Source organism: Solanum tuberosum, unplaced genomic scaffold, assembly GCF_000226075.1.
Source record: "Solanum tuberosum cultivar DM 1-3 516 R44 unplaced genomic scaffold, SolTub_3.0 scf00099, whole genome shotgun sequence".
In the NCBI taxonomy this organism is placed as follows: Eukaryota; Viridiplantae; Streptophyta; class Magnoliopsida; order Solanales; family Solanaceae; genus Solanum; species Solanum tuberosum.
Window position 1 is genome coordinate 1225669 of NW_006239023.1, and position 25003 is coordinate 1250671.

The 25003-nt window shown below is 28.7% G+C and overlaps 3 protein-coding genes across 3 annotated transcripts in view; 1 reads left to right on the top strand and 2 right to left on the bottom strand.

Annotated features, from left to right (window-relative positions):
- Window positions 1-17945: 17945 nt before the first annotated feature.
- On the top strand, window positions 17946-19526 carry LOC102605627 (uncharacterized). Its single transcript, XM_006348083.2, has 3 exons — window positions 17946-18846; window positions 18974-19009; window positions 19098-19526. The coding sequence occupies exons 1-3, from the start codon at window positions 18003-18005 to the stop codon at window positions 19223-19225; spliced, it is 1008 nt and encodes a 335-aa protein (XP_006348145.1). The 5' UTR covers window positions 17946-18002; the 3' UTR covers window positions 19226-19526.
- Window positions 19527-19797: 271 nt separating this feature from the next.
- On the bottom strand, window positions 19798-21312 carry LOC102600031 (putative pectate lyase 17). The gene is made up of 5 exons (XM_006348144.2): window positions 20778-21312; window positions 20584-20735; window positions 20384-20487; window positions 20174-20312; window positions 19798-20085 (listed from the first exon to the last, which is right to left on the bottom strand). Exons 1-5 carry the CDS (start codon window positions 21310-21312, stop codon window positions 19864-19866), a joined length of 1152 nt encoding a protein of 383 aa, XP_006348206.1. The 3' UTR covers window positions 19798-19863.
- A 2719-nt stretch (window positions 21313-24031) lies between these two features.
- The window catches only part of LOC102600354 (putative pectate lyase 2), a 2583-nt gene continuing 1611 nt past the window's right edge, over window positions 24032-25003 (bottom strand). Inside the window, exons 2-4 of the mRNA XM_006348145.2 lie at window positions 24649-24752; window positions 24397-24526; window positions 24032-24257 (exon numbers count right to left, since the gene is read on the bottom strand). Coding sequence (XP_006348207.1) covers window positions 24042-24257; window positions 24397-24526; window positions 24649-24752 — 450 coding nt within the window. The 3' untranslated portion in view covers window positions 24032-24041. The remainder of the gene's footprint in view (window positions 24258-24396; window positions 24527-24648; window positions 24753-25003) is intronic.

The following is a 25003-nucleotide window of genomic DNA, read 5'->3' on the forward strand; positions in this document are numbered from 1 at the left end:
TCAATTTTACTTGTTAGGTTTTGTTTTACCCCCTCTTTAAGAAAAGTAGAAATCATTAGCTAGATAGTAATTTGACTAGCAAAGAGTAATTGATATGACATATTTAAAATTATAAATTTAAAACAAAAAATTATGATAAGTCAAACTATATTAATTAATTAAAATGAAATAAGTATGATTTAAGTGATTTGATCAGATGAAAACATATATTAACTAATCATTATAAAGTAAGAAAAAAGTGTGGACAAATCATGTACTTAATCATATGGTGTATATATATATATATATATTTATGGATGCGAGTATATTTTGACCTGATTATTTTTTCGGTGAATTTAATTTTTGAACTTGTATTGATACAATTGTGTTTTAACTTTTAATACAAAAATAAATTTTGCACAAATTCGTACTTAACTGAAATATGTAAAACTCCAGCATAATTCAAAGCTCTGTTTGTAAAAGATTTCACCACAATATACTAAAGTTTGAAATTTTTATTTTATCAACGAAATTGTCTTTTATCATCAGTGATCAGACTGTCTGGTAGGATTTTTTCTTTTGACTTATATTATCACAAAATATATCTCAAAAAAATTATACGTTAAAATTTTCCAAGCCTGCTATTTTGTGATCTTTTAAACTGTAACGGTGAAAATTCTTGAATGTCTTTTCTTTTGGATGTTTAATTACATGTACAAAGTTATATATACTGGAGTTAACTTGTATTTTGGGCTGGGCAATCAGAGGCGGAGCTAGGTGAAGGTTTGTGGGTTAGAACGAACTCAGTAGCTTTTTTATATATCATGTATATGTACTAGAAAATTAAATAATTATATATGCATATAATTAACTTGTGAATCCCTAACAAAATTGATTGATGGTTCAAGGGTATGGAAGAAATCGTAAAAATATTTTTCATGTTAGAGTTGTGAGTTCGGGTCAATAACTTTTAAAAATCAGATGATTAAATAATGGTTTTAGACGTTTTTTTATTTTATTTTTTGTCAATGAAGAAGAGAAAAGAAGATTAAGAATGCTGTGTGTGGAACGTAGTCGTGTATGACTGCGACATGAAATTTCTTAAGAACCACGTCGTCTATATTAAAAACCCTTCTTAGGTTCTCGATCTATTCTCGCCCATGTAGATATATATATATATATATATGCCACTTTTAATATTTAAAAAATAATAATTAATTTATCATATTTTATTATTAGTATTAATCACTTATTTCTTAAATATATTATCAATATTATCAATATTATATATTAATTAATAAATTTAATATGATAAATAATTGTATCAATTATTATTTTCTTAATAAAAATATTAAATCAAAATATAACAACTGACAAATAAAAGTGAACGAACGGAGTGATCCGGCGAATAGGAAAAAGATAGCAGCACACCAAATTAAACACGTTACAATCCCTAGGGAGGGACAATCTGTTGACTCTTTAAGTTGATTTGCATTACCTTGGGGGAGGATTAAGTGGTTATTTCTATAAATTTTAAAATTAAATGAAATTTATATTTAATATTTTAAATTAATATAAATTTTATATCACAACACAAGTATGAAAATATTTAGTGTTTATAAAAGTGAGATAAACAACTTTTATCATAATCTCGAAATTATATAACCTGATTTTGGACTAAATGATCCTTTTTAATAACTTAAAACTACAAGGAAGTGATTGACATCTTCTTACTTTGAATTAATGAGGGTAAGTTGGAGTTTGGTTCAATTTTTTTGCAATCTAGAAATCTATTGTGGTGTAGTTAGATTGTGCAGTCTCGTTTCAATTGATAATTAAGCTAATTAATGATGCATTAAATCGAGTTTAAAGTCAATGAGTTTTGGGCTACTTGATGAAAGTAGCCACCCCTACCTATTAACACCTCTTAATACTCCCTCTAATTACTTCTTTCCCTAATTCTTACCAGCTGTTGACTTTCATTAACTTCTCTGATTTGATCTCTAAACTAATAAAATTATTATTATATTATTATTTTATAGAAAAAATAAAAATGCCTATAAAGGGACTAAATTACTAAGGTTGATATGTTATACAGAGGGCTCGTTTGGTACGAGGGATAATAGATTAACTAATTTTAATATTGATTTTTTGGATAAGTTTTCACTAAAAAAAAGTGTGAATTACATGAGGATTTTCCTGGGGATTAGTATGAAAATTCACAAGAAACTTATTTTCCTGCAAATTTTCATACTAATTCCCAGGAAAATTCCCATATAATTCACAGTTTTCTTGTAGTGTTTATTCCATGTTTGGTTGTAATAAAATCGCAGGATAACTTATCTCGGACATAATGTTATTTGTAATCCACATTCAAAGTGAATAATAATCATGAAATAATTAATCTCAAAATAACTTATTCCTAGATCAAACGAGTACTAAAAGAATATACAGTAAAACCTCGCTAAATTAATATAGTTGGGACCGTGAAATATTATTATTTTGTAGAGGTATTATTTAATCGAAAAATTAATAATTATTAATTTATAGAGTGTTTTGAGATTCAACCTTATGATGCTCGGATAATAAAGACTTTCAAGATGTATTATTGGAACAGGTTTTATCGTAGGATATTAGAAGGTTATGAAGTAGGACGACATGAATTTGGAAATCCTGGCTTGGACGATAAATATTCAGCAAAAGACAACAATAAATTATTTTAGACACTACAAAATATATTTGAAGGATGAAATCTAAGAGAATTTGATGAATCCACGCACTTGTGAAAAATGTCATTTATGAACTTGAGGTCATGATTAATGATATCGGTTAGCGCAATAAAATGGATGTCAATATCCAATTGATTTATCCAAGTGAAAATGATAAATATTATGCGGTCCAGAGCTTAAAAGAAATTGTGGATACCATAAAAAACAATGTTGACGATGAAATTATAGATGATACCATACCTTTAGGACCAGTTATGCATAAGGAAACACTTATCGTATCTAGAACTCTTTACAATATTATGGTGTAGTTCGAAAAGACCACCAAAACTTTTGGATACAATAAGAAAAGTTAAAGATGAACTTCAACTAGATTTAAAGTTTAACAAAAAATCAATACACAATAGAATCACATTTCACTAAATCGTCTTAGATATATTATTCATTTATAATATTAAAGAGACCATATATTTATATAGGGGTCTTCTGAAAATATATTATCTTATTATCTTATCGAAATAAGTGATTTTTTTCATTGGCCCAAGTCGAGACTGAAAGAAAATATTATCTTAAAGAAATTATTAATTTAGTGAGTATTAATTTAGTGATGTTTTACCGTAGAGAACAAGAAGACTTTTGAAGTATGTAAATGAAAATGAACCAGGAAAATACCTTCTTTGTCTATGTTTGACTTGTACATCTTTTAATAAATAATAAATAAAATATCTATTTTATTATATCACTGTAATTATTATTCCCTCAATTGAGATTTACTTGGTTCATATTAATCGATTTGACACTCACCTTAAAGAAAGTATTTATTAACAATTTATTTTATTAAACTAACTTTATTTGTTATGCATTGAAAATCAAGATTTGGTTACTATGGAGTACTTTATATAATTGTTTAATATTAAGAATAGTATTGGGAGAAAATAATAAAATTCTTTTGATTTGCTAAAATTTATAAGTAATTTTATTTTTTTGTGTATAAGGGTCAAGTAAAATAAAAGTACTTAATAAAGATAAATTAGATATATAATAATAAGGTATACTTAGTTTTTTAAAATTTAAATTATAAATAAATAATCAAATAAAAATGAACGGAGGAAGTATCACACCAATTATATGATTTGAATTGAATTATTAGAAGCGTAGGAAAAAATTGCCATTTCATATGTCGGTCATATTTCAGGAGAAAGACAATTGGATGGTAAATGTATTTCTCTACGCTTTTAGACCAAAGAATAATTTTAAAAAAGAGTTCATACCAGTTGACAGTGTTATTCCTTTAACGTGATTATTTTGTTCATCAATATGGTATTTTTTTAAAAATAAAAAATAAAATTCACTGTGGAACTTTTCGTTCATGTTTCCTCTAATTACTCCTGTATTAAAAATAAAGTCACAAACTTTTATTTGTTACTATTACGTTTTTATGTTCATTTTCCTGTAAAATGAAACCAAGCTTGCATGGTATTAGGGTGTACATGATCGGGTTGGTTAGGATTTTTTAAATATCAAATCAAACTATTTTTATCGGATTTTTAAATTTATGAACCAAACCAAATCAATAAAACTCGGATTTTTCAACCTCACATTTTTTTGGGTTTTTCTGATTTTTGGATTTTTTCGGTAAAGTATTCATACAAACATATAATTTACTTGTACTTCAAATATTTCTTTAGTCCTACCAAAATACAACTATCTAAGGTGTTTCTTAAGAAAATAACACAAAATATGATATGATTAATGACACTAAAAATATCCAACAAAATAATAATAATAATAATGAAATCGCGTACAACAAATATTGCAAATTAACAAGTCATAATGAAAATGATCATAATTTAAAAGTACTAAATCATGCTAAAATAAGTTTAATAAGCATTAGTTACATGACTAAATTTTAAAGGAAATTAAAATTAGATTATGTATTTTAATTGTCTAAACCAATGTAAAACTAAAGAACAAATATTCAATATTATTGTCATTCTTAGTGTTGAATTGATTTCCTTTTTGCATTAGCATTAATTTGATTTTGATTTATGCTTTATTATAATTACTAACATATGTGGACTATAATCTTTATTAAATCATTCAGAATTCTAAGTTTCAAACTTGAAATAATATATTAAAAGATAAAAACTATGTAAAAGTATAAAAATATTTAAAACTTATATCAAAGTAAATATTTTTATGTATAAAATAAAATTTTAAAATTACATATATAATATCGGGTTGTTTTTTTTAGTTAAAACCAAACCAACCCAAATATAATCGAGTTATTTTTTTAATACCAAATCAAGTCAAATCAAACCATTAATCGGATTATTTTTTTTAATTTGACTCGATTTGCCGTTGGGTTCGATTTTGTATACTCCTACATGGTATATAATATCTCCAGCTATTGTCTTGATAAAGGTAAGGTATAAAGTACTACATAATTATTACCCCAAGCTTGCATGGTGTAAATAAATTTTGCTATAAACATGTTCCTGCTTCCTTCCTATATTTTACCAACTTTTTATCTGATGATTTTATTTTATTTTTTAAAAATTTTGGGGGCAAGGAAGGGGAAATGGAGAGGAGATTACAATGTGAGAAATTGAATCCTCACCAAGAAAGTGAGAGCTCAGATAGCTAACCAACTGAGTTATTAAAATTTCCACTTTATCTTATGAAATAATTAGACGTAATCATTAAATTTTAGGCGACCTACTAATATAGAAATTCTTTTACGCAATATATAACTTAAACTTATCCTCTTAAAAATATCAAACTTTGCCAATTACTCCTTCATTTTCTTCTATATATTATTATCATAAGCCGAAAAAGTTTGTGCTAACTCCTTCTCGTTATTATAACAATGACAACATATTTTATACGATATTACAAATAGAAATTTAAAAAGATAAAATGTATACAAATTATACTTTTATTTTAGAAGATAATAAAGTTAAAAGATTCTCCTTATCATAATGATAAAGATAAAGTTTTCCCTCTCATCCATCAGTGGAACCAGTGGTCTGAAATTGACCATATTTTTTGGATGTTAAATACTTGACTAAGTTAAATTATTGTGAGTACATACTAGAGAATCGTAACCAACTATTAGGAAATAACTTACAAATACAAACAATCCAATAAAAGTTGGTAACCCATGGAAATTTTTAAAAAATGTGCCACCGTCTGATTTGAATAAAATAAATTCCTTGTATTAGGTGAGAGGAAAGACAATATGAGGAATCTTGTTTTAGTTTATCACCTTTACACTATCAACCATATTGCAGCTTTATATAATGAAGTTTAAATGAGAATACACACTTCACTTAATTATAATTGCTTACTGATAAAATTTTATAAATCTCCAAGCTTTGAACACCGAACCAAAAAAAAAACAAAAAACAAAAATAGAGTAGCTAATCTTAATTAGAAGTTGCTACGTCATAAATTATTAGTTTTGATCCCTCAAGTATATTTGATAGGTTATTTTAGTCTTTCTGATATTCAACATTAAATCTTTAATTAGTTAATTGTGCATGTTTGATCGGTTTACTTATATATATATTGATAAATTTATCATAATTGTTGTTCTACCACTTAATTATATTACTGGTATATATATTATTTTAAATTTATAGGCTTTCATAAATTGGATCACAAATTTTAACACGTTAGCCAGTTATTGCCAACTAATATAGAATAAATCCAATTAAAGTTGGTATAATCCATGGACATTTTGAACATGTTCAACGTCTAAAAGGCAAAGGTAATTGAACAAAACAAGATCCAATGAGAAAGGGGGGAGAAAAAGGCAAAGCATGTGACAAGAAGAAGAAAATAAGAATGTGTTGATTTCTAATCATTTAATTTTCTCTTTTGGAAGTTTTGTTTTTGTTCATACTCCTATGTTGTTTTAGAATTTGTACTGTATAGTAGAAAAAGGGATTTGGTCAAATATAATCAAAAGAGAATGGCTGCTAGGAGTTGAACAATTTGTTTTTCTTCATTACATGGGGATCTTCAAAAAAGGCTATTAATTCAAAAGACTGGTTGGACTAAACAAGGAGCTGAACAATTTGTTTTTCTTCATTACGACTATGTAACCAAACAGCTAATACCCGCAAGAAATGGGTCAAATTAAATTGCTCCACATCATGGCAAGTTATAACAATTTTTTTTTATGACAAGCCGCTACTTTTTGGGTGCGCACACGATAAAATTTTCGCTTTTATGCAATAGCTCGCAAATCACATAGGAGAGGTAACCCACACTAGGCAAGCTCGGTGCGACGAGCTCGACCCAGAAGGCAAACCCCTTGCTTTCGCTGATAAGGAATTTCGAACTTGAGACCTCCAACATGAAAGTGCCAAGTCCAAACCATTGAGCCACCCCGAAGGGTGATGGCAAATTGATAACTACTACCTTCCTTTCATTTTACTCAATTCCTATATAGAAAAATATATTTTATTTATTTGTCTATTTATCAAATCAATAAAATTTTATACTTTTTTCATATTACTGTTGGTAATCAAAATTAAAGTTTCACAGTATTATTAATAATATGAATTTTATAAAATACAGTTTTAATTAAAAAAATTTAATGAACATATCATCAGTACCTAAAGTGTCATTTTGTCTTTCCTTTCAAACTATATGGTCTTATCTAGGGGTGGGCATAGCATGGTATTACAGTTTTTTTTATTTTGGTAATTTTTATTTTTAAAAATATTATTATATATTAAATTAATTTAGTATTATTTTAAATTTAGTTTTGATATTTTATATTACGATAAATTGATATCATAATTTGTTCGACTTGGATATATAATTAATGGAAACTGATTAAATAGTATTAAATGTTCATGTTTTTCAAAGATAAAAGACACTAAGAAAGTAATCCTCTTTCTTTTTTCACTGTCCAAAATTAGACCCATATTGTTTGGTCTCCTTAGTAGCCATCATTTCATGACTTTCTTAATTCCTCTATTTTTATTATTACTAGTATATATAACAGTTGAATATTATATATTTCACTAACCTGGCAACCTCAAAATCACTCAATTTAAGTACTAACAAAGTCTTCTATATATCAACCAAAAGAAAAATGGAGGCTAGCAAGTTAACAAAGAAAGGAAGAAATTTGAAAGACAAAAAAAGTAGTAGCCCCCTTTTGAAAAATAAAAGAACATTACTATAAAAGATTTTTTTTTCTTTATGTAAAATATTCAAAGAACGGATGTAGGGGTGTCAAATCAAGAAAAATGACTTGTGTTAATAAATAAGCAGACTATTAATACGTTTAAGAGGCGGTTTGACATTGTTGTTGGAACGCTAAAAATATTTATTTTGAGTAAAAGATATTTATTGTAAAAAAAAAAGTCGTTGGCTAATCAGTAAAACTGCTTTCAAATGGAAGCAGATGCAGTTTTTCTACGTTGGAAAGAAACCAAAAAAATTCTACTTCTTAAAAAAAGCAGAATCAAAAGTAGAAAATTATTTATTTCAAGATCCAATTATCATTGTTATATATACATATTTATCAATATATCTCTTAAATTTATTTATTTATTCATTTATTTTTGTGATGAGTTTTTCGTATGTGGTTATTTAATTTGTGAAATAATTTTTAAATTTATTTTGATTGATATTTTTAATTATATTTAAATCATCATGTTAATATTATATCAATATTAAATTTATTTTTTATTCATCTATGTATAATATTGATTGAAAATTTGAGTTTGTACTTAATAATTTAATAAAAATAAAAATTTAATTAAAAATTATATAATAGATATTTAAGATAATCTTGATATTAAAAGTATATTGATACTTGTTCTTTTTCGTAATTAGACTTTCAAAAGTATTTTTTTAATTTTTTTTTAGCCAAACACAATCCGCTTATCAAAACGCTTTTGAAATGAATTAACTAAAATACAAATTACTTTTTTTTTCTTCTTAAAGCACTTTTTTGAAAATTTATTTTAATAAACTATTTTTAAAAATAAGTAATTTTTAGTAGCAATCCCAAATGGGTTCTAAAAGTAAATTGAAAAGATAATTGATCAAAATGAGATAAGCAATGGTCATACCGTCCTAGTTTAACCTTCCAACTCTCTTACCAAGTTTTGTTTTATTATCATTATTTTATTACCTGATGTTTTTTTACCGTCATACTTTAAATAATTATTTTATTACCTGTTATGTTTTTTGTCATGACTTTTTTTTTATAATAATATGAAATATTTTTTCTTTATATAAATATTGTGATAATGTGACAATTGGTAGCGGTGGATTGTCAAAAGTGAAATAAAAGGACAAAATCGAGGTTGAAGACAAAAGGAGAGTTGACTAAGATTCATTTGACCCACGTTGCTTACTCCATGACGTAGAAAATTGGTACCTATTGTTAGGTTTTGATTGGACAAAATTTTGGAAAAAGTAAAAAAAGAAAAGAAAAGAAAGACATAGCATTGAATTCTTGTGAATTGAGATAATGATAGACAATACTTTACTTTACGTGCAGATTTTAAAGAACAAAATAGTGACATTTCACACGGGCTTCATCAATTTCCTCAAAATTAATAGCTTGGTAAAATAATCACGTCAATTATTATTTCTTAATATGTTGTGTCAAGTCTAAATGTGACAAATAAAAATGAACGAATAGACTATTTTTTATGGTACCAAAAATTCAACTAGACAAGGCCAGACGTCGATCGTTGCGTAGAAAAATTCATCCTCTAGTGTCTCAACCCCAATTCCTAATTTAGTTCAAACCTAATACTCAAAAAGCCATGCTATTTTTGGGTGTACATGTTATTTTCGAGTTGCCGTTGAATGGTAATAGTATGCGAAAATTGAAATTAAACAAGCTCGTCTTTCTTTTTTCAACGTTTCCAGCTAATTTTGACGACTAATTTTATTTTGTTAATACTTCTCAAATTCCACAAGTAATCCACGTACTCTTTTGTGACTTAAGTGAATAATTTAAGGTAGCTTACTTAATTAAATTTAATTAGATGAAAAAAGACAAAGAGAAAATGATTACAGTACGTTTTGGTATAATGTTCAAATTAATATCAATGACGTTTAAGAAATGTTATCCTAATAAACAAAGAATCAAAGCTTAGACTTTGCCCATCACGAGAGAGTGACATAGTTGAAGTTAGTGCTAAATATGTGGCTAAGTGTGCATTTTTAATTTCTTCTATTTGTATCAGTATATATATGACTTGCCTTTGTCTTACTTAATATGATTATTAAAAATAATAATTATAAGAACATATTTTGTCGTCTTTGTAATTTCTGGGAAAATAACGTTTAAAAGACGTTATCTGATTATCAACTATTGAAGATTTTGAAATCACAAGTCATATAGTTGATGTTAATAACATAGATTGCGTTAATCCCCCTCTTGCTTGGGTACGTAATGCACAAGTTGTCTAGTTTAGTCAAAGGTAGAATACACAAATAGACGCTTAAACATAATTTTCATTGTCAATTTGGCACCCCCAACTTTAATTGTAACCATCTAGATATTTTTGTCACAACGAAAATTGAGGTGCCAAAGTGACATTGAAGACTAAATTTAAGTGTCTATCTATATATTCTGTCTTGGTTATAAAATAAGAAAGAGAAAGTTGAGAGTGTTAAAATAACAAAAAAAAGAAGAAGAAGAAGTTAAAAGTGTGTTCGTGCGTGATTTTCAACATTAATGTCAAATTGACGTTCAACTAACTTTACCAAATAAAAATAATGATCAATAGGATAAATTAAGCTCTCATATAGTATGAAGGCAAGGGGGCATGACTAGCTTCTTACTAGAACACCAGTATATATGCTGTTCTAATAGGTGTTTTATTAGTCTCTTAAAGTTGTTAGTCTAAGCTCCATGAACATTTTGGTATATGGACAAAAGAAAATTACTTCCTCCGCTTTAATTTATGCGGCATAACTGCAATTTTGAGATTCAAATTTCTAAATTTTGATTGTAAATTTGATTATAGAAGTTTTAAGTATTTTGACATTAGATTTATATATTTGAAAACTATGTAAAAAATACATTAAACCACCGAAACTAATAACATAAAATATGTAAAAGACATATTTTTTTTGATAAACTATTGAAATTTCAACTGTACGAAGTCTACAGGAGTATTATCTATTCAGTTGTTTGCTGATGTTGCTCTTACTCGGATAGAGATTTTCAAAACTCAAATTTACACCGTTAACTCAACTAAAAAGAGAGATATCTTGAAAATATCTCTAATAAGCCATTTCGGGTTACATATTTAGTTAAAATATTCACACAAATTTTAGATGACAGAAATGAGCGAGTCAAAAAGAAACAAATAAAGAAGAACGAACAATAAATAAGCGGGCTAATGATTTACCCAAAATTGAATGGATTGGACAACTCATGTTTTCATATCATAATTTTTTCACTCCAAATAAATATTAAACCTAACTAGTATGAATGGTAACTGAATTGCTATTACAGATTAAGTTACAACTAAAATAAAACACAAATTTCAAAATTTAAAGTTTATAAATTTTATAAGTAATCTCAAGAAAATGCCATATAAATAACTGTGTTTACAATTAAATTTTTATAAATAATTAACCCTCTAAAGCCGCCCCGTGAATAATGTAAAATAAAATTACACTATTAAGTGTGTATAGCCTAAATTCATTTTAAAAAGATACTCAAGAATACTTTTTGTCAACAGAGTGATATCATGCATGCATTATATAGATATTAGGTTCGTTTTTAGTAAAAGAGGAGTAGGTTGGTGAAAAATAAGTTTTGAACACTAGCTCTCTCTCTCTCTCTATATATATATATATATCGAGTGTTTAAAAAACTTATTTGTGCATTGCTAACATAATGCTTATATACATTTGAAGATCCATCTATTTGCATGGCGATTTGTGGTTCTGAGAATTCTTTTATTACCTCCATAGGTAGGATACCTCTATTTATTATATTTTTTGTGCATTCTGAGTCTACTAGAGCTAGAGTATATATATATATATTCATTAATTATTGAGCACGAGTGAAATTAAAGTTGATAAGTGAATATATAGTGGATAGTGGATACTTTACGCTATCTTTGATGTGATTTAATTCCTAGAGACTTGTAGACTTTAGTCTTTGGATGACTAATTAAGGCATATATAGGATGTGACTTTCAATAAGATAGGTACATGAAGAAGATAATTTAACTACCCGCTTATTTATCAACTAGACTCATTTTATTTCGTCTAATATAAACTATTTAAGTTAGACGGTTTGAGCTATACATGAGGCTCAAACATACCAAAACTCTTTCTTGATATGTTAAAGTTATGAGTAAATCTGAAAAATCATTTTTAGTATAGTAGATAAGTACAATTAAACGGTGGGGAGTATTTAGTTAACGGTAAAATAAAGAGTTTTGGGATGTTAAAAACGGGTTTCCAAGGTAATCTAGAAAGGTCTCAAGCATAAAAAAGAAGAACATAGATTTGAGGTTTCTCAATTAAAGTAAACATATGCCTGTAGTTTTTTTGCTTTTCTACTAACAATTTTCTTTAGAATTTTGAAAAGTGTCATGAAACACGGTCCAAACACTCATAATACAAAGTATTCTTTCATGTTTGGTGAGGTTTTTTTTCTTCTTATAATAAAATTTCTCTAAACAATTAGACTATTATAAGTACCCGTGGGCATACATGGTATATTAATTTGAGTGGTAATTTAGAAGAAAAAAAGAAAGTTGTAAAGTTGAAATTTGGCAAGCTGCCTCATTGAGTAGATTGGACCAACAAGTCTAAATCAAAGAAAAATCATAGACTTATAAGACATTTAATGAATAATCCCTTTACACGAGCTAAATTACGTGCACCCTAGGGAGAAATTAAAGCTAAACAAAGATACTTTTCACACTATTTTCTTCCATCCTTTATTTTACCCTTTTTTTTTTCTTCGTCTTTGAATGCATTGAGAAGGATGCTTTTTTTTTTTTGAGAGTGAATTAAGTAGTATTATTTGGAAGAAGTGTTATAGGGAGGAGCCTTTTCTTTCTTTCTTTCAACTTTTGATTTTGATTCTGATTTGGGACCAAATCCTTTATAACTTTTCATTATTTTCAAACTAGTTTCTTTTTTGATTCAAAGCATCCTTCTAGACAAAGAAATTTCAAGTTGTGCTAGTTCTAGATGGGGACCAATTAACCTTTTTGAAACCCTAGCTAGTTTTGACAATCTTTTTCTAGTCATGACTCTTCTCTTTAATTATAAAGTATGGAGTAATTAATTAATTACCCCACCGTTTAATTTACTTGGCTCTTATATAAATTTTTCGTTCTATTCTTTTTTTTTGAAAAAATAAGCATTATTTCAATAAGTACTATTCTTATAGATAAATAACACATAAAGTACTAATAGTTAAATTTCGATTTTTTAAAACACAACTTATAAGATCAATTGAGTAAAATGAATCCCTAATAAATACTCTTAAGGGAGGTGTCAAATCAACACATGAGGCAAATAAAATGAAATTGTGGGAGTAATTTATAAAATTGCACGTTTTGTCCTTCAAATAGGCTGATCTTTAATTTTCGCTCTTCAAATGGATTGACCTTTAATTTTTCAGTTTAACAATCGAACTTATGTCTAGTGGATGAAAAGTTTTTTAGAAACTAAAGTCATATCCGGACATAACTTGTGAGAAGAATGGCATGAAAATATAAACTTATACCCAAAAAATATATTTATTATGAAAGACAACAAAAAACAATTACAAAATAGGGGCAAAAATGCAAATGACCTCGTAATTAACCACAACTACAATTAGGACCAACTTAGGCCTAGTAATAATTTCGGTAATTGATCATGCTTTTCTAGGGTTTGTTTTAGGTGTGATATGTTCAATGCATTTTCTGAAAAAATAGTTTTATTCATAAAATATTAAGGGCATGAGAAAAATAATCAATCTTTATCAAAATTTAATTGGTTATAATTAAGGTAGAGGCAACTTGTATTAATATAAAAAAATTGGTGCATGGGACACGGATGGCGTTTTTTCGATCGTTTTGATAAACAAAGATTGATAGTAATTGAAACAAGTAACTTAAATTAAGAGAGTTAATTATAGAGACTTGCCCCCATCAATTACGTACTCATTTTCTCATTTGATGAGATGCTTAAATAAATTAGAATTGTCAAACACTAGAAGATGATTTCATTGATGAAAGCATTTCCAAAATATATTACATTGATCAAGACTATACTTTTATTTTGAAAATTAATATGAATTTGTATTATCATTTCAATCTAATTTCTCACTAGTTGGTCATGCAAGTGAAAAGTTTCTAGTCTTAGCGGTGAATTGTTTGTACGGATTTCGTATTATCATTAAATTAGCATTTTGCAACACCACAAAGGTTAATTACTAATATACTAGTACTGTTGCTGAGTTAGAGAAAGGGAAAATTACGAATACATACCGTCTGATTAACTAGTTTATGTATATGATTGAAATATACATAATACTATTTTATATACACTATGGGTGTAGATATTGTGTATAAATATGTATATTTAGTATAAAATATCTAAATCTACGCAATTTATATACTTTGAACATATTTTTATAAACTAGTGGGTTAAAGTGTTTAGGAGCGTAATTATTCTTTAAGAGGAAAAAAAACCCAACATCATTATTAGGATGATATTGCTTGATTTCACACAATATAACCAATGAAGTTGGATATGGGCTTGTGAAAAAAATCCGTTTCGACAACGAAGATCCAAGAGACGTAATTGAAGCCCAATCAAACACTTCCCTTTTGGATAAATATTAGAGAGCCCATTGCACTGCAGTTTGGATCCATAAGTTCGATTGCGAAGACTAGTCCATTTGATTTGAAGAGAAAAACGTGAATTTTTTTTTTTAAAATTTAATGTTTTCACATTGAAATCTTAGTTTAATTTTGAAGCGAAGAAATGTGAACTGTTTATTATTTTGTTGAGGCCTATATGATAGTTATTTACTTATTTATTTGGCTTTTTTTCCCAGAATGATGAAGAAGAGTTTAACTGAGTCCATCTTTTTGTAAGAATTACTTATATTTTGTGAGGTTTTATTTAATTTATAAAATTGCAAGATAGACATTTGATTCGACAAGAAGAAGGTAAAGAAAATCGAAGAATGAGAAGAAGAAACAGAAAGTACCAAAGATTGGACATCCACTTTAATCTCAAAACATGAAAACATTAATTCAAAGAAACATTTCGTCAAAGGTTCGTTCAATGTGCAAAAAAGCGAGAATCTTTTTTTCTTTTTCTTTGTGAGAGGCAATAAAATGGATAATATATAGTTGAATAATGTTTTAAAAAAATGTAAAACAAGTTTAGGTAGGAGTTTGAATAATTGAATACTGAAGTTGAAAAAAAAGTCCGTGGAAGTGTTATCAAAGTGTGATTGAATAAAGGGGTATTGGGCATCTGAACTTTTATTTTGTTGGGAAGGTTCGACTCCCCCACCTTGTAATTTTCTCTTCCCTTTCCTCTTTTCTAACCTCCTTATGTAATAACTAGTTTCTGGACACGTGCATTGCACGTGTACCAATCTTAATTGACATAAATTGTTTCAAATTATCATTGTATCAAAAATAATTTTATAATTAAATTATATGAATATCATTCATTTTCAAACAAAAAATAGTTTAAATATTTGAAATCTACTCTTGGATATCAATAACAAATTAAAATATGACAATAAAGTATCTCTTCTCCAAATGAAATAAAAGATAATAATATTTTGTACTTTAAAATTCTATAATTATAAACACAAATTAATATATGTATATTCTTATCCTATATGTTAATTACCTACAAGACAATGTTTAGAGAAAAGAAGAAAAATAAAAATGAAAAGAATTTGATAGCCACTTTTTAAAGTTAATTAAAATAAAATGAAGGCTACAATTAATAATCAATATTAATTTTTTGTTTATTATTAAGGGATCATATCAAGTATTGGATCCTACCAAATTAATTTTTTCAAAAATTAGCTTAGACTACAGAAACATAGCATCAACGGAGTGACAACTTAAAATATGAAATGGTATCACAAGTTGAAACATTGAATTTGCCTTTCTCAAAGTGAGACAAAGGGATAAACAAATAAGGATAAACATTTATATCATTATTTCTTCCGTAAATTAAAGAAGTTATTAATAATTTAGTCATATGTTACTTTATCCATTTCAAATCATTCATCGTGTTTCAATCTTGTACACCCCTTCAGAAAAAAATTGATTAAAAAATGAAGTTTTTTTATATTCTATCTTACACACCCCTTACAAAAAATAAACATAAATAAGTAATTAATAAAATCGTAAGAACAAATTAAATAATTTTTATTATCAATTAATATAGTACAATAATTTAATAGTTAAAAAGATCAAGTAAATTATAATTAATTTTTTTTACAAATTACATCACACAAGTATATTAGTAAAGAGTCATGATCTTATATTTCGATGGATGACCCTTTATTTCACATTCAAAGAAGGAAACTATGTACTGAAAAAAACACATCCTTCTTGAAGATCATTCGCCTTTGTTCTTCTAAAAAAAAGAGCAAAAATATTGCTTTGTGCATCCCTAAAGAAGTTGATCCCCCAAATCTTAGCTTGCCTATTCCTTGAATCACATAATGTTGTTTAGTCCAATATTTTCCATATTTATAGATGACAAATGTAGGGATAAGTGCAAATCATGATATAAATGAATGAGAATATCAATAGTTTTTCTTGGATAACATGATTTTTTGCTAATACATGAACCATATTAAATTACTTGTAAATTTCAAAAACCTTTGAAATTCGTAAAACAGATCTGTTATTATTTTTTTGTGCATTGAAACATTAATGATTGCGTAATAATTTAGTTTTGAAGCATAAGTCATTAGAGGAACAATGTTAATTTAGTGAATAAAAAATGGTCATTTAATTTTTTTTAGAAACATTTAATATTTAATTAATTAGTTTTTTATAAGAAAAAATGATTTTGTGTGTGTATATATATATATATACATACATATTTATGATATATGATATGATGATGATGATTAAATTAAATATACATATAGATTATAGGTGATAAATACTATTAAATTAAATATTTTAGTTAGAAATTAATCTAAGGAAGTGCAAAAGTCATTAACATTTTTATTAAAACGATACAATTTAATATAGTTAGGAATTAATCTAAGGAAGTGCAAAAGTCATTAACATTTTTATTAAAATAATACTACAATTTAATATTTAAATTAAATAATTTATTTTTTTATAACATTTTAATTTTTAGTAGGGGTAAAATCGTAATTCAACTTTTAACTTTTTTTGTTCCTACTTATAGTAATATATGATGATATATGATATGATGATATATGATGATGATAATTGTATTTATTAATTTTTTTTTTATAGAAAAAATGTTTTTGAATAAAAAATTCACCTGGAAAAGGAAGAAATGATGACTAAAACAAGTATTCCACTTTAAGTACACATTCAAAACAATATTTCAATACTTCACTTAAAACTCAAAATTAAATAGCTAAACAAGTAGTTGCAAGAAATGTACTCTCTTTATTGTTTTCCCGAAACGTTTAGCTTAATAAATTTCATGTTAAGCTAATTCAAACTTCTTTGATCTATTTAATTGAGACCTTATTTATAATGCAATTACACCTTTGCTCCAATTACAAGTTTCATTTCTGTATTTACTCTTGACACGTAGTCAGAGGCGGAGCTAGGTGGGGTTCATGGGTTCGGATGAACCCACTAGCTTTTTCGTAAACTCCATATTTGTATTAGAAAATTATAAAAAAATATGTATATTAACTTGTGAACCCCCAAACAAATTGATTTAGAACCCCAAACTCCTAATTTTGGTTCTGCCTCTGCACGTAGCAACGATCCTCTTTTTTTCGACCTGTATTTTGCAAATACTGAAATAGTATGGCTAAGTTTGTTCATTAGCTAGTAATGTGCAGCTAATTTTCATTATGGAACTAGATATTAGTGCCAACCAAAAACATGTTTCTTTTCTTTTAAAAATTTAAAGTTAAGTAAAGCAAAAGCATTTACAAAATGAAACTTCTGAAAAGAAAAAGAGAAAAAAAGTGAAAGGTATATAAAGCAAAAACCAACAGCAAAGATTCTCCTTAATCAGCATAAACACTTTCCTAATGCTACAGTCTTCCTTAACTATACAAAATCTTGGTAGAGAAAATCAATGTCAACATCTTCAAGTAAATCTCACATGGCCATTTCATTAGCAAACAATTGCATATCAACTTTGTTCATCTTTATTATTTTCCTTTTACTTCAATTTCTGAGCATAACAGAAGCTCAATCAAGCATTTGTAGAAATTCGTGTGGCGATATCCCAATTCAGTATCCTTTTGGCATTGATGATGGCTGTGGAAGTCCATTTTATCGACACATTCTTGTATGTACTGGTGGTCAGCTTCAACTTAGAACCCCTTCTGGTAGATATCCTGTTAGAAATTTAAGTTATATCGATCCACATATTCTTGTGACCGATCCCTTAATGTGGAATTGTCTAGATGGTGACAATTTTCGACCTACCAGGCCTTTTAGTCTAGACACTAGCACACATTTCACTTTGTCCTCTGAAAATGACTACTTGTTCTTTAATTGTAGTGAAAGTGATGTGTTAGTTGAGCCAAAACCAATGTTCTGCGAGCGTTTCCCTGATCAGTGTGATTCAACTTGTGATAGTTCGAGTTATCTTTGTAGGCACATGCCTGAATGTCCTACTGCTTTGAGGAGTAGCTCTTGTTGTTCTTACTATCCCAAAGCTACTGAATCTTTGAGGCTGATGTTGAAGCATTGTGCAAGCTATACTAGTGTGTATTGGAGGAATCTTGGTTCAACCCCCGCGTTTGATCAGGCCCCCGAGTATGGGATTAGAGTTGATTTTGATATTCCAGTGACTACGCGATGCCTGCAGTGTCAAGATACTGTTAAGGGAGGAGGAACTTGTGGCTTTGATATAGAAACACAGGATTTCTTGTGCCTGTGTGACAAAGGGAACAGTACCACTTACTGTAATGGTACGTACGAAGGATTTAAGTTATATGCACTTAGTATAATTTAACATGTTAGAGTAAGTTAATTGATCAAATTTTATTAAATGGAAGTATATACAGCTCAAATTGATTTGTTTTTAATGATTTGCAGATCGTACAAGCTCTCACAGAAGAGGAGTCGTAGCAGGTAAATTTTATCGATCAATTCCTCACATTGGCTGATTGATATATTAAGATCTTTCAATTGTATAACTTAACTATTCGAATTGCTGCAGGGACAGCAACTGCAGTTTCAGTTGCCGGGGCATTTGGAATAGGAGCTGGTGTATGGTACTTGAAGAAACTCAGAGCAAAAGCACCGGTAACTCATGGAGTTCAAACCAATGAGAATAGACTCTTCTGAGATTTTTAGAAGTAAACTAAAAAATTGCTCTATTTCTTCCTTTTTTCCCACTTTTCTTTACCATGTTTCGACTTGTCCTCACCCCCTCCCCCTTCTATCTTTTACTTTTTTATATAGCTTAGTTTATTCTTGCACTTTGATTGGTTCTGTTTATAAGTTTAAGGATCAACTTTTTGTCTTAGCATGTTTTGACATTGCTTGTATGTGGAGTAAGGAATGTCTTAGAGAACCACTGCACCTTGTGAGGCCTTTTGTTTTTTGTTCATTTATTTGAATATCTCTGATGTCTAGTTTTTAGCATTAAGTTCTGTTGCAATTAGTACTCTTTGCTAACAGAGATATTGTAGATCATGATAGAAGCATATACAATTCAACAAACAATAGAATTTACGTTCTATTATACCCTTGAAAATTCATTGTCATTTCTAAACAGAACAAACTGTGTATAAACTATGATAAGGAATACAACTTTCTTCATATCTCAAAGAAACTTATACTCCTAATGCCTGAATCTTTCAAGCTAACTATGGTATTTGCGAAGTATAAATTAGACATGGTAAGACATTAAAAAATGCTGCCAAAGATAACAGGGCATGCTGATGATAAGAAAAGGAAAGAAGGAAATTTTCTATCAGCATTTAGCAAGGTTCATTGACAACACATTGAAGAGGACCAGCATTGGAAGTTAAAGAGGGAGTAAATGCTCCGTGAGCAACAATGAACGATTGTCCTCTCGTGTATTTTGGAGCAATACTTCCATATCCAGATGGAAGAAAATAAGCTCCATTCATAAACATATCATTGGAGGACCTCCATTTCCAACTTTTCCATCCTTTGTCTTCAGTCTCCCTCTTGGTGACCTGTAACACAACGATGGCGATGACATTAGTATAAGTTGTTTTTTTTGTGATTTCCAATTTCAGAACAAGTAGTTTGATGTTAGTATACCTCTTTGTTGTAAGCTTTGTCAGGAGCAATGAAATAATTTCCTTCACTGAATATTGTTGGATCTGCACTCCCACCAATGGCATACATTAACCATTGATCATAATAATTGTTGGCCACATGAGCATACCCATGCCTAACCCTGTTAGGTAAAAAATTTGTCAAATGTTTGATAATCTTGCTCAATTATTTTGATCAATCTTGATTATGTACCTTGGCATTCTTTGAACTAATTCGCGGCCAAAATGGTTGTAAACTACTGTGACTTTCATTTTTCTGTCCGCAGTATATTCATCGTTGTGTCCCAATAACATAACCTGGAAATTTGATTTAAAGTCAGAACTAAAACATCACTACATGTTTCAACTATAATATATTTTTGACTCGAATCCATTGCCAGCGACATGACTTACTTTGTCATGCTCAGTGAAGTAATTGTTGGAAATGGTTACTGCAGTTGAAGCATGAATAACATCGAGTAGTCCATCCGTTGCACGAGCAAGATAGCAATGATCAATCCAAACATTCGACGATGTAAACACACTTATAGCATCACCATCAGAGCCTAATCTTTCACCAACATGTTCAGGACTACTCCTAACCATACCCTTTTTACCAGGCTTACAATCATGGATACTAATCCCATGAATAATAACATTTGTGACATAGTCCAATGTGATACATGGACCATTAGAGATTTCTACTTTTGCTCCTCTGCCATCTATAGTCTTGTAACTATTCACCATAAGTTCATTTTTAAGTGTAAGTACCATGTCCCTTCTGAAAATAATCCAAAGTGGCTCAGACTGAATTGCACCATACCTAAGTGTGCCTGGTTTAGGATTTATAGGGTCATCAGAAGAGTCAGTGACAATATAAATGTCACCATATTTACCACCTATGGTACTACTTCCAAAGCCTATTGCACAATCCGCTAAAGCCTTTCGATTGGATGACCAATCGCCTTTCCATCTCCAACACGAATCGATGACATTGAGGAGGCCATTTTTGTGAGGCTGAGGATCATAACTTATTGATTTAGTTTCCTCTTCATCACTTGATTTACTAGCTACTATGGTGAAAAAAGAACAAATAATTAGAAGCCATGAAAGTATTTGGAGGGAATTAGTTGATTTTGCCATGGCTTAACTATGTGATGCAATGAGAATAATCATAAGAGTGAAATTTAAATAGTCTATAGTAGTAGTGGTTGGCATGTTGGAAAATATATCAATTTCAATTAGCTGTTTGGTGAGATATTTGGAACTTAAACATTGAACGTGAGAGCACGAGCTACAAAATTAGAAGATACGTTCAACTATTCGAGTAAGCATTGCCTAGGTATAAAATACTCCACTGCGAACAAAGTCTCATATTGATAGTTAATTTTATTTTTTTTTAAAATTATTTGTAAGATGTTTGATTCTCTCAATGGTGTGAAACCTTTTAAAAAAAAACGTGCAAACTTGATCCAAAATAGATAATATTACACCGTATTCTTTAATCATTTTAACCCCGTACAAAACATAGCATTATATAGATTTGAGGAGAATAAATTATCTTCAAGTTTTAGGACTACGAGTTCTAATATAAGACACGTGTTCTGTAAGATGCTAGGAGTATAACTAACCAATGCACTGGAAAATCATGATCCTTGCTTTTGGAATATCCTACAATTAATGATACATTAACATTAATTAATAATTTAATATTCATGAAATCTAGACCTTGCCACATAACGATTCCATTTCTCATATAGTAGTAGTGCTCAACATTATTAATAATTGATGAGTCATGCACGTTAATTAAATCTATCTCGTCGTTACACTTTCAACAAAAAGGAAAATTCACTTCAAATAATCACGTCCAGTGTTTTAAAAAGTGGGGACATGAGGCGAGGCGTATTATACAATATATGCGTAAGCTTCGAGACACGGGGCGTAAGTCCTATGAATCTACGGGGCATAGTCTCATATCTATTCAATTTTATAGTTTTATTACTAATGATATAAGCAAAAGTAAATCTTTCAATGATTTATGATTTTTATTTGAGATAAGTATTAATAATCAATAATGAAGAAAAAAAATTATAATTACTATTTGAGAAATATCATTACACCTATAATATAAATATGAGTTAAAGCAAAAAAGGTTCAAAAAAATTTAATTAAAAACACCCTTACGTTTTTATGCTCCGGGATTATGCCTCAAATTTTAGGACTTACGCCTTATGAATCTATGTCTTTAATTTATGCCCCGAAGCATTTTCAGCACGCCCCGCCCCAAAAACGTTTTTGAAAACACTGATCACGTCTTTACTAACCAATGCTCAAAAAACTAATTAATTTCTTTTGAACAGTACTGTTTGGAGACTTCGACCAAATCAACCTCAAGTTTGGTTTATAATTCTATATCAACATATATCTGCAGTAGATCTTCAAAAATGTTGTTGAAAAAAACCCAACTATCTTATAATTCAAAATTAAAATATTTTATTTTCAAACTCATTAGACCTTTAAATATGTAAAAATAAATCAAAAATAGAATAAATGTGCTATGCAAAATTAACTAGTTGGAGTATAACGTACGCCAATGATATTAATAACATAAGAAGATGAATCAACACATTTTATAAATTGAAAGCTCTACAAAAAAATATCCCACGAAGGAAAAAGAGGTTTTGAAAATCAAAATCAAAACTAAAGTAGAAAATCAATAACATAAGAAGATGTGTTGAGATTTAAAATTCTATACTAATTGAGGGCTAATTTTGATATTTTAAAAATAATGCCATGATTCAATTAATTTTGCTGTTAATTTAAGATCAAGGGATTTATTTATTCCTTTCAAGAGGTAAAGAGGGTATGATTCTAATTGTGTGTCAGTTTTCCTTTTCCTTGATGAAATTTTTTCCCGAAATTTAATTCAGGCAAATCCCTTTTACTTCCAATGGAAAATTATCTTACAAAAGTTTTTTTTTCCCAACATTTACTTTTTTTTTCTTTTCCTTATATGTTTGAATGGGTTCAAGATAGATTTAATGGTTGAGTTCAAATGAATTTATACGGATCAAAATAAATTGAGTTGATAAATAAGTAAGTCATATCTAATTGAAACTTAAATAAATTCGGATAGTCATATTTTGTGGGCTAATTTTACTATCTTTATTTTGAACGAAAAAAGAAATGTACTATTTTGTACATAATATATATATAGTAATATCATTTGCACGCTTAACTTTAAGCTTGTGTTTGAACATGTGATATAAAAACATGATTTGAAATAAAATAAAAAAATGTCACTTATAGAACTTATTTTTATTACCTAAGATTAAAAAAGTCATGCATTTCTCTTTTTTTTTTTTTTTTTTTAAATAATAATAATTTATTTAACTTCATCCACGAATCAAAAAGTAATGACTAACAGTACATACTTACCAGGGCTCGGGTTTGAGCCCTGTGTATGGAGAAAATCCTGTTGGGAGCGCCATCCTCGAATGGGCCCTGTAGAGCGCGATCCGGATTTAATCGAAGCTCCAATGTGGACTCCGAACACCGGGTGGGAAACAAAAAAAAAAACCGGAACATACTTGCGAGTTGCGAATATTATTATTTATTCAATTTAAGCAAAAAAGGGAAAGATCAATTGAATAGATCTTTCCAACTATATAAACTAACTCATATATTTACATGAAAGTTTTTTTTTAATGAATAATACAATATCCAAAATGGATCCTCAATACAGTAGTCATCTCATTCTCAGGGATTCTAATTTTTAAGACTCCCCATTTGGTAGAAGTAAATAAAATAAAATTAGTGCATAAATAAAACAAACAATTATGCACTTAAATAATTCCAGGCCAAAAAAAAGGTCAACATTTATAAGAAGTACAACGCAAAGGTCCAGCATCAGCAGTTAAAGAAGGAACCATAGATCCATCAGCCACAGGAAATGATTGAGCCTTTGAGTAATATGGATTAGTAGTCCCATAACCAGATGGTATAAAATAGGCTCCATTCAAGAATTTATCTTTTGAAGACCTCCACTTCCAATTTTGCCATCCATTCTTAGATTCCCTTTTTGTAACCTATCAACCCAATGATAATATATAATGTTGTTAGTAATATAAGGTTGCACATCAACTTTGTTCAATTTAATGATCGATATACAGAGTAGTTCGTTTTGAATAAACTAAAAAGGAAAGAATGTCACAGACTTAGACTCACTTGTGTGGATTTAGATGCCAAGAAATAATTTCCTTCACTAAAGATGGTTGGATTAGCGCTTCCACCAATAGCATACATCAACCATTTTTCGTAACGATTGTTGGCCACATGAGCATAACCTAGCCTCACTCTGCACGTATATATATTTGTCTACTTATGTAAGAAGTCGTAATTTTCAAATAAATAAATATGTATGTAGATGTGTGACATTTATTTTTTTGTGGGGAGGGGGAGTTGAGAAATTATATTTACCTTGGCATTCTTTCAATTAAACCAGGGCCAAAGTAGTTGAAGGCTACTGTGACTTTCATAACCTTATCTTCTATATTGTTATCATTGTGCCCAAATAACATAACCTGCTCATCAGACTTTTGTCAGAATTAAAAGAAAATGACACAAAATAAAAATCATGGTTTGCACTAGCTAGCTTATTTAATATTTCGAATCTACCACTTCATTAAATGCAGATTCTAATGTCTCACTAAGGATGTATTTGGTAAGTAAGGAAAGGAAAATCATCTCAAGAAAATTTATTTGTAATCTAGGGAAACATATTGGGGTGGAGGGTTGGGGATATTGTGTGTGTGGGGGGGGGGGGGGTAAAGTG

What these genes read in the sequence shown, in the direction of transcription:
- LOC102605627 (XM_006348083.2), top strand. Translation starts at nt 18,003, where the DNA reads ATGTCAACATCTTCAAGTAAATCTCACATGGCCATTTCATTAGCAAAC. An exon ending in CAGTACCACTTACTGTAATG is followed by an intron (nt 18,847 to 18,973) that starts GTACGTACGAAG and finishes AATGATTTGCAG; the next exon opens with ATCGTACAAGCTCTCACAGA. An exon ending in CAGAAGAGGAGTCGTAGCAG is followed by an intron (nt 19,010 to 19,097) that starts GTAAATTTTATC and finishes GAATTGCTGCAG; the next exon opens with GGACAGCAACTGCAGTTTCA.
- LOC102600031 (XM_006348144.2), bottom strand. Translation starts at nt 21,312, where the DNA reads ATGGCAAAATCAACTAATTCCCTCCAAATACTTTCATGGCTTCTAATT. An exon ending in ACTTCACTGAGCATGACAAA is followed by an intron (nt 20,488 to 20,583) that starts GTAAGTCATGTC and finishes TCAAATTTCCAG; the next exon opens with GTTATGTTATTGGGACACAA. An exon ending in ACAAAGCTTACAACAAAGAG is followed by an intron (nt 20,086 to 20,173) that starts GTATACTAACAT and finishes GTTGTGTTACAG; the next exon opens with GTCACCAAGAGGGAGACTGA.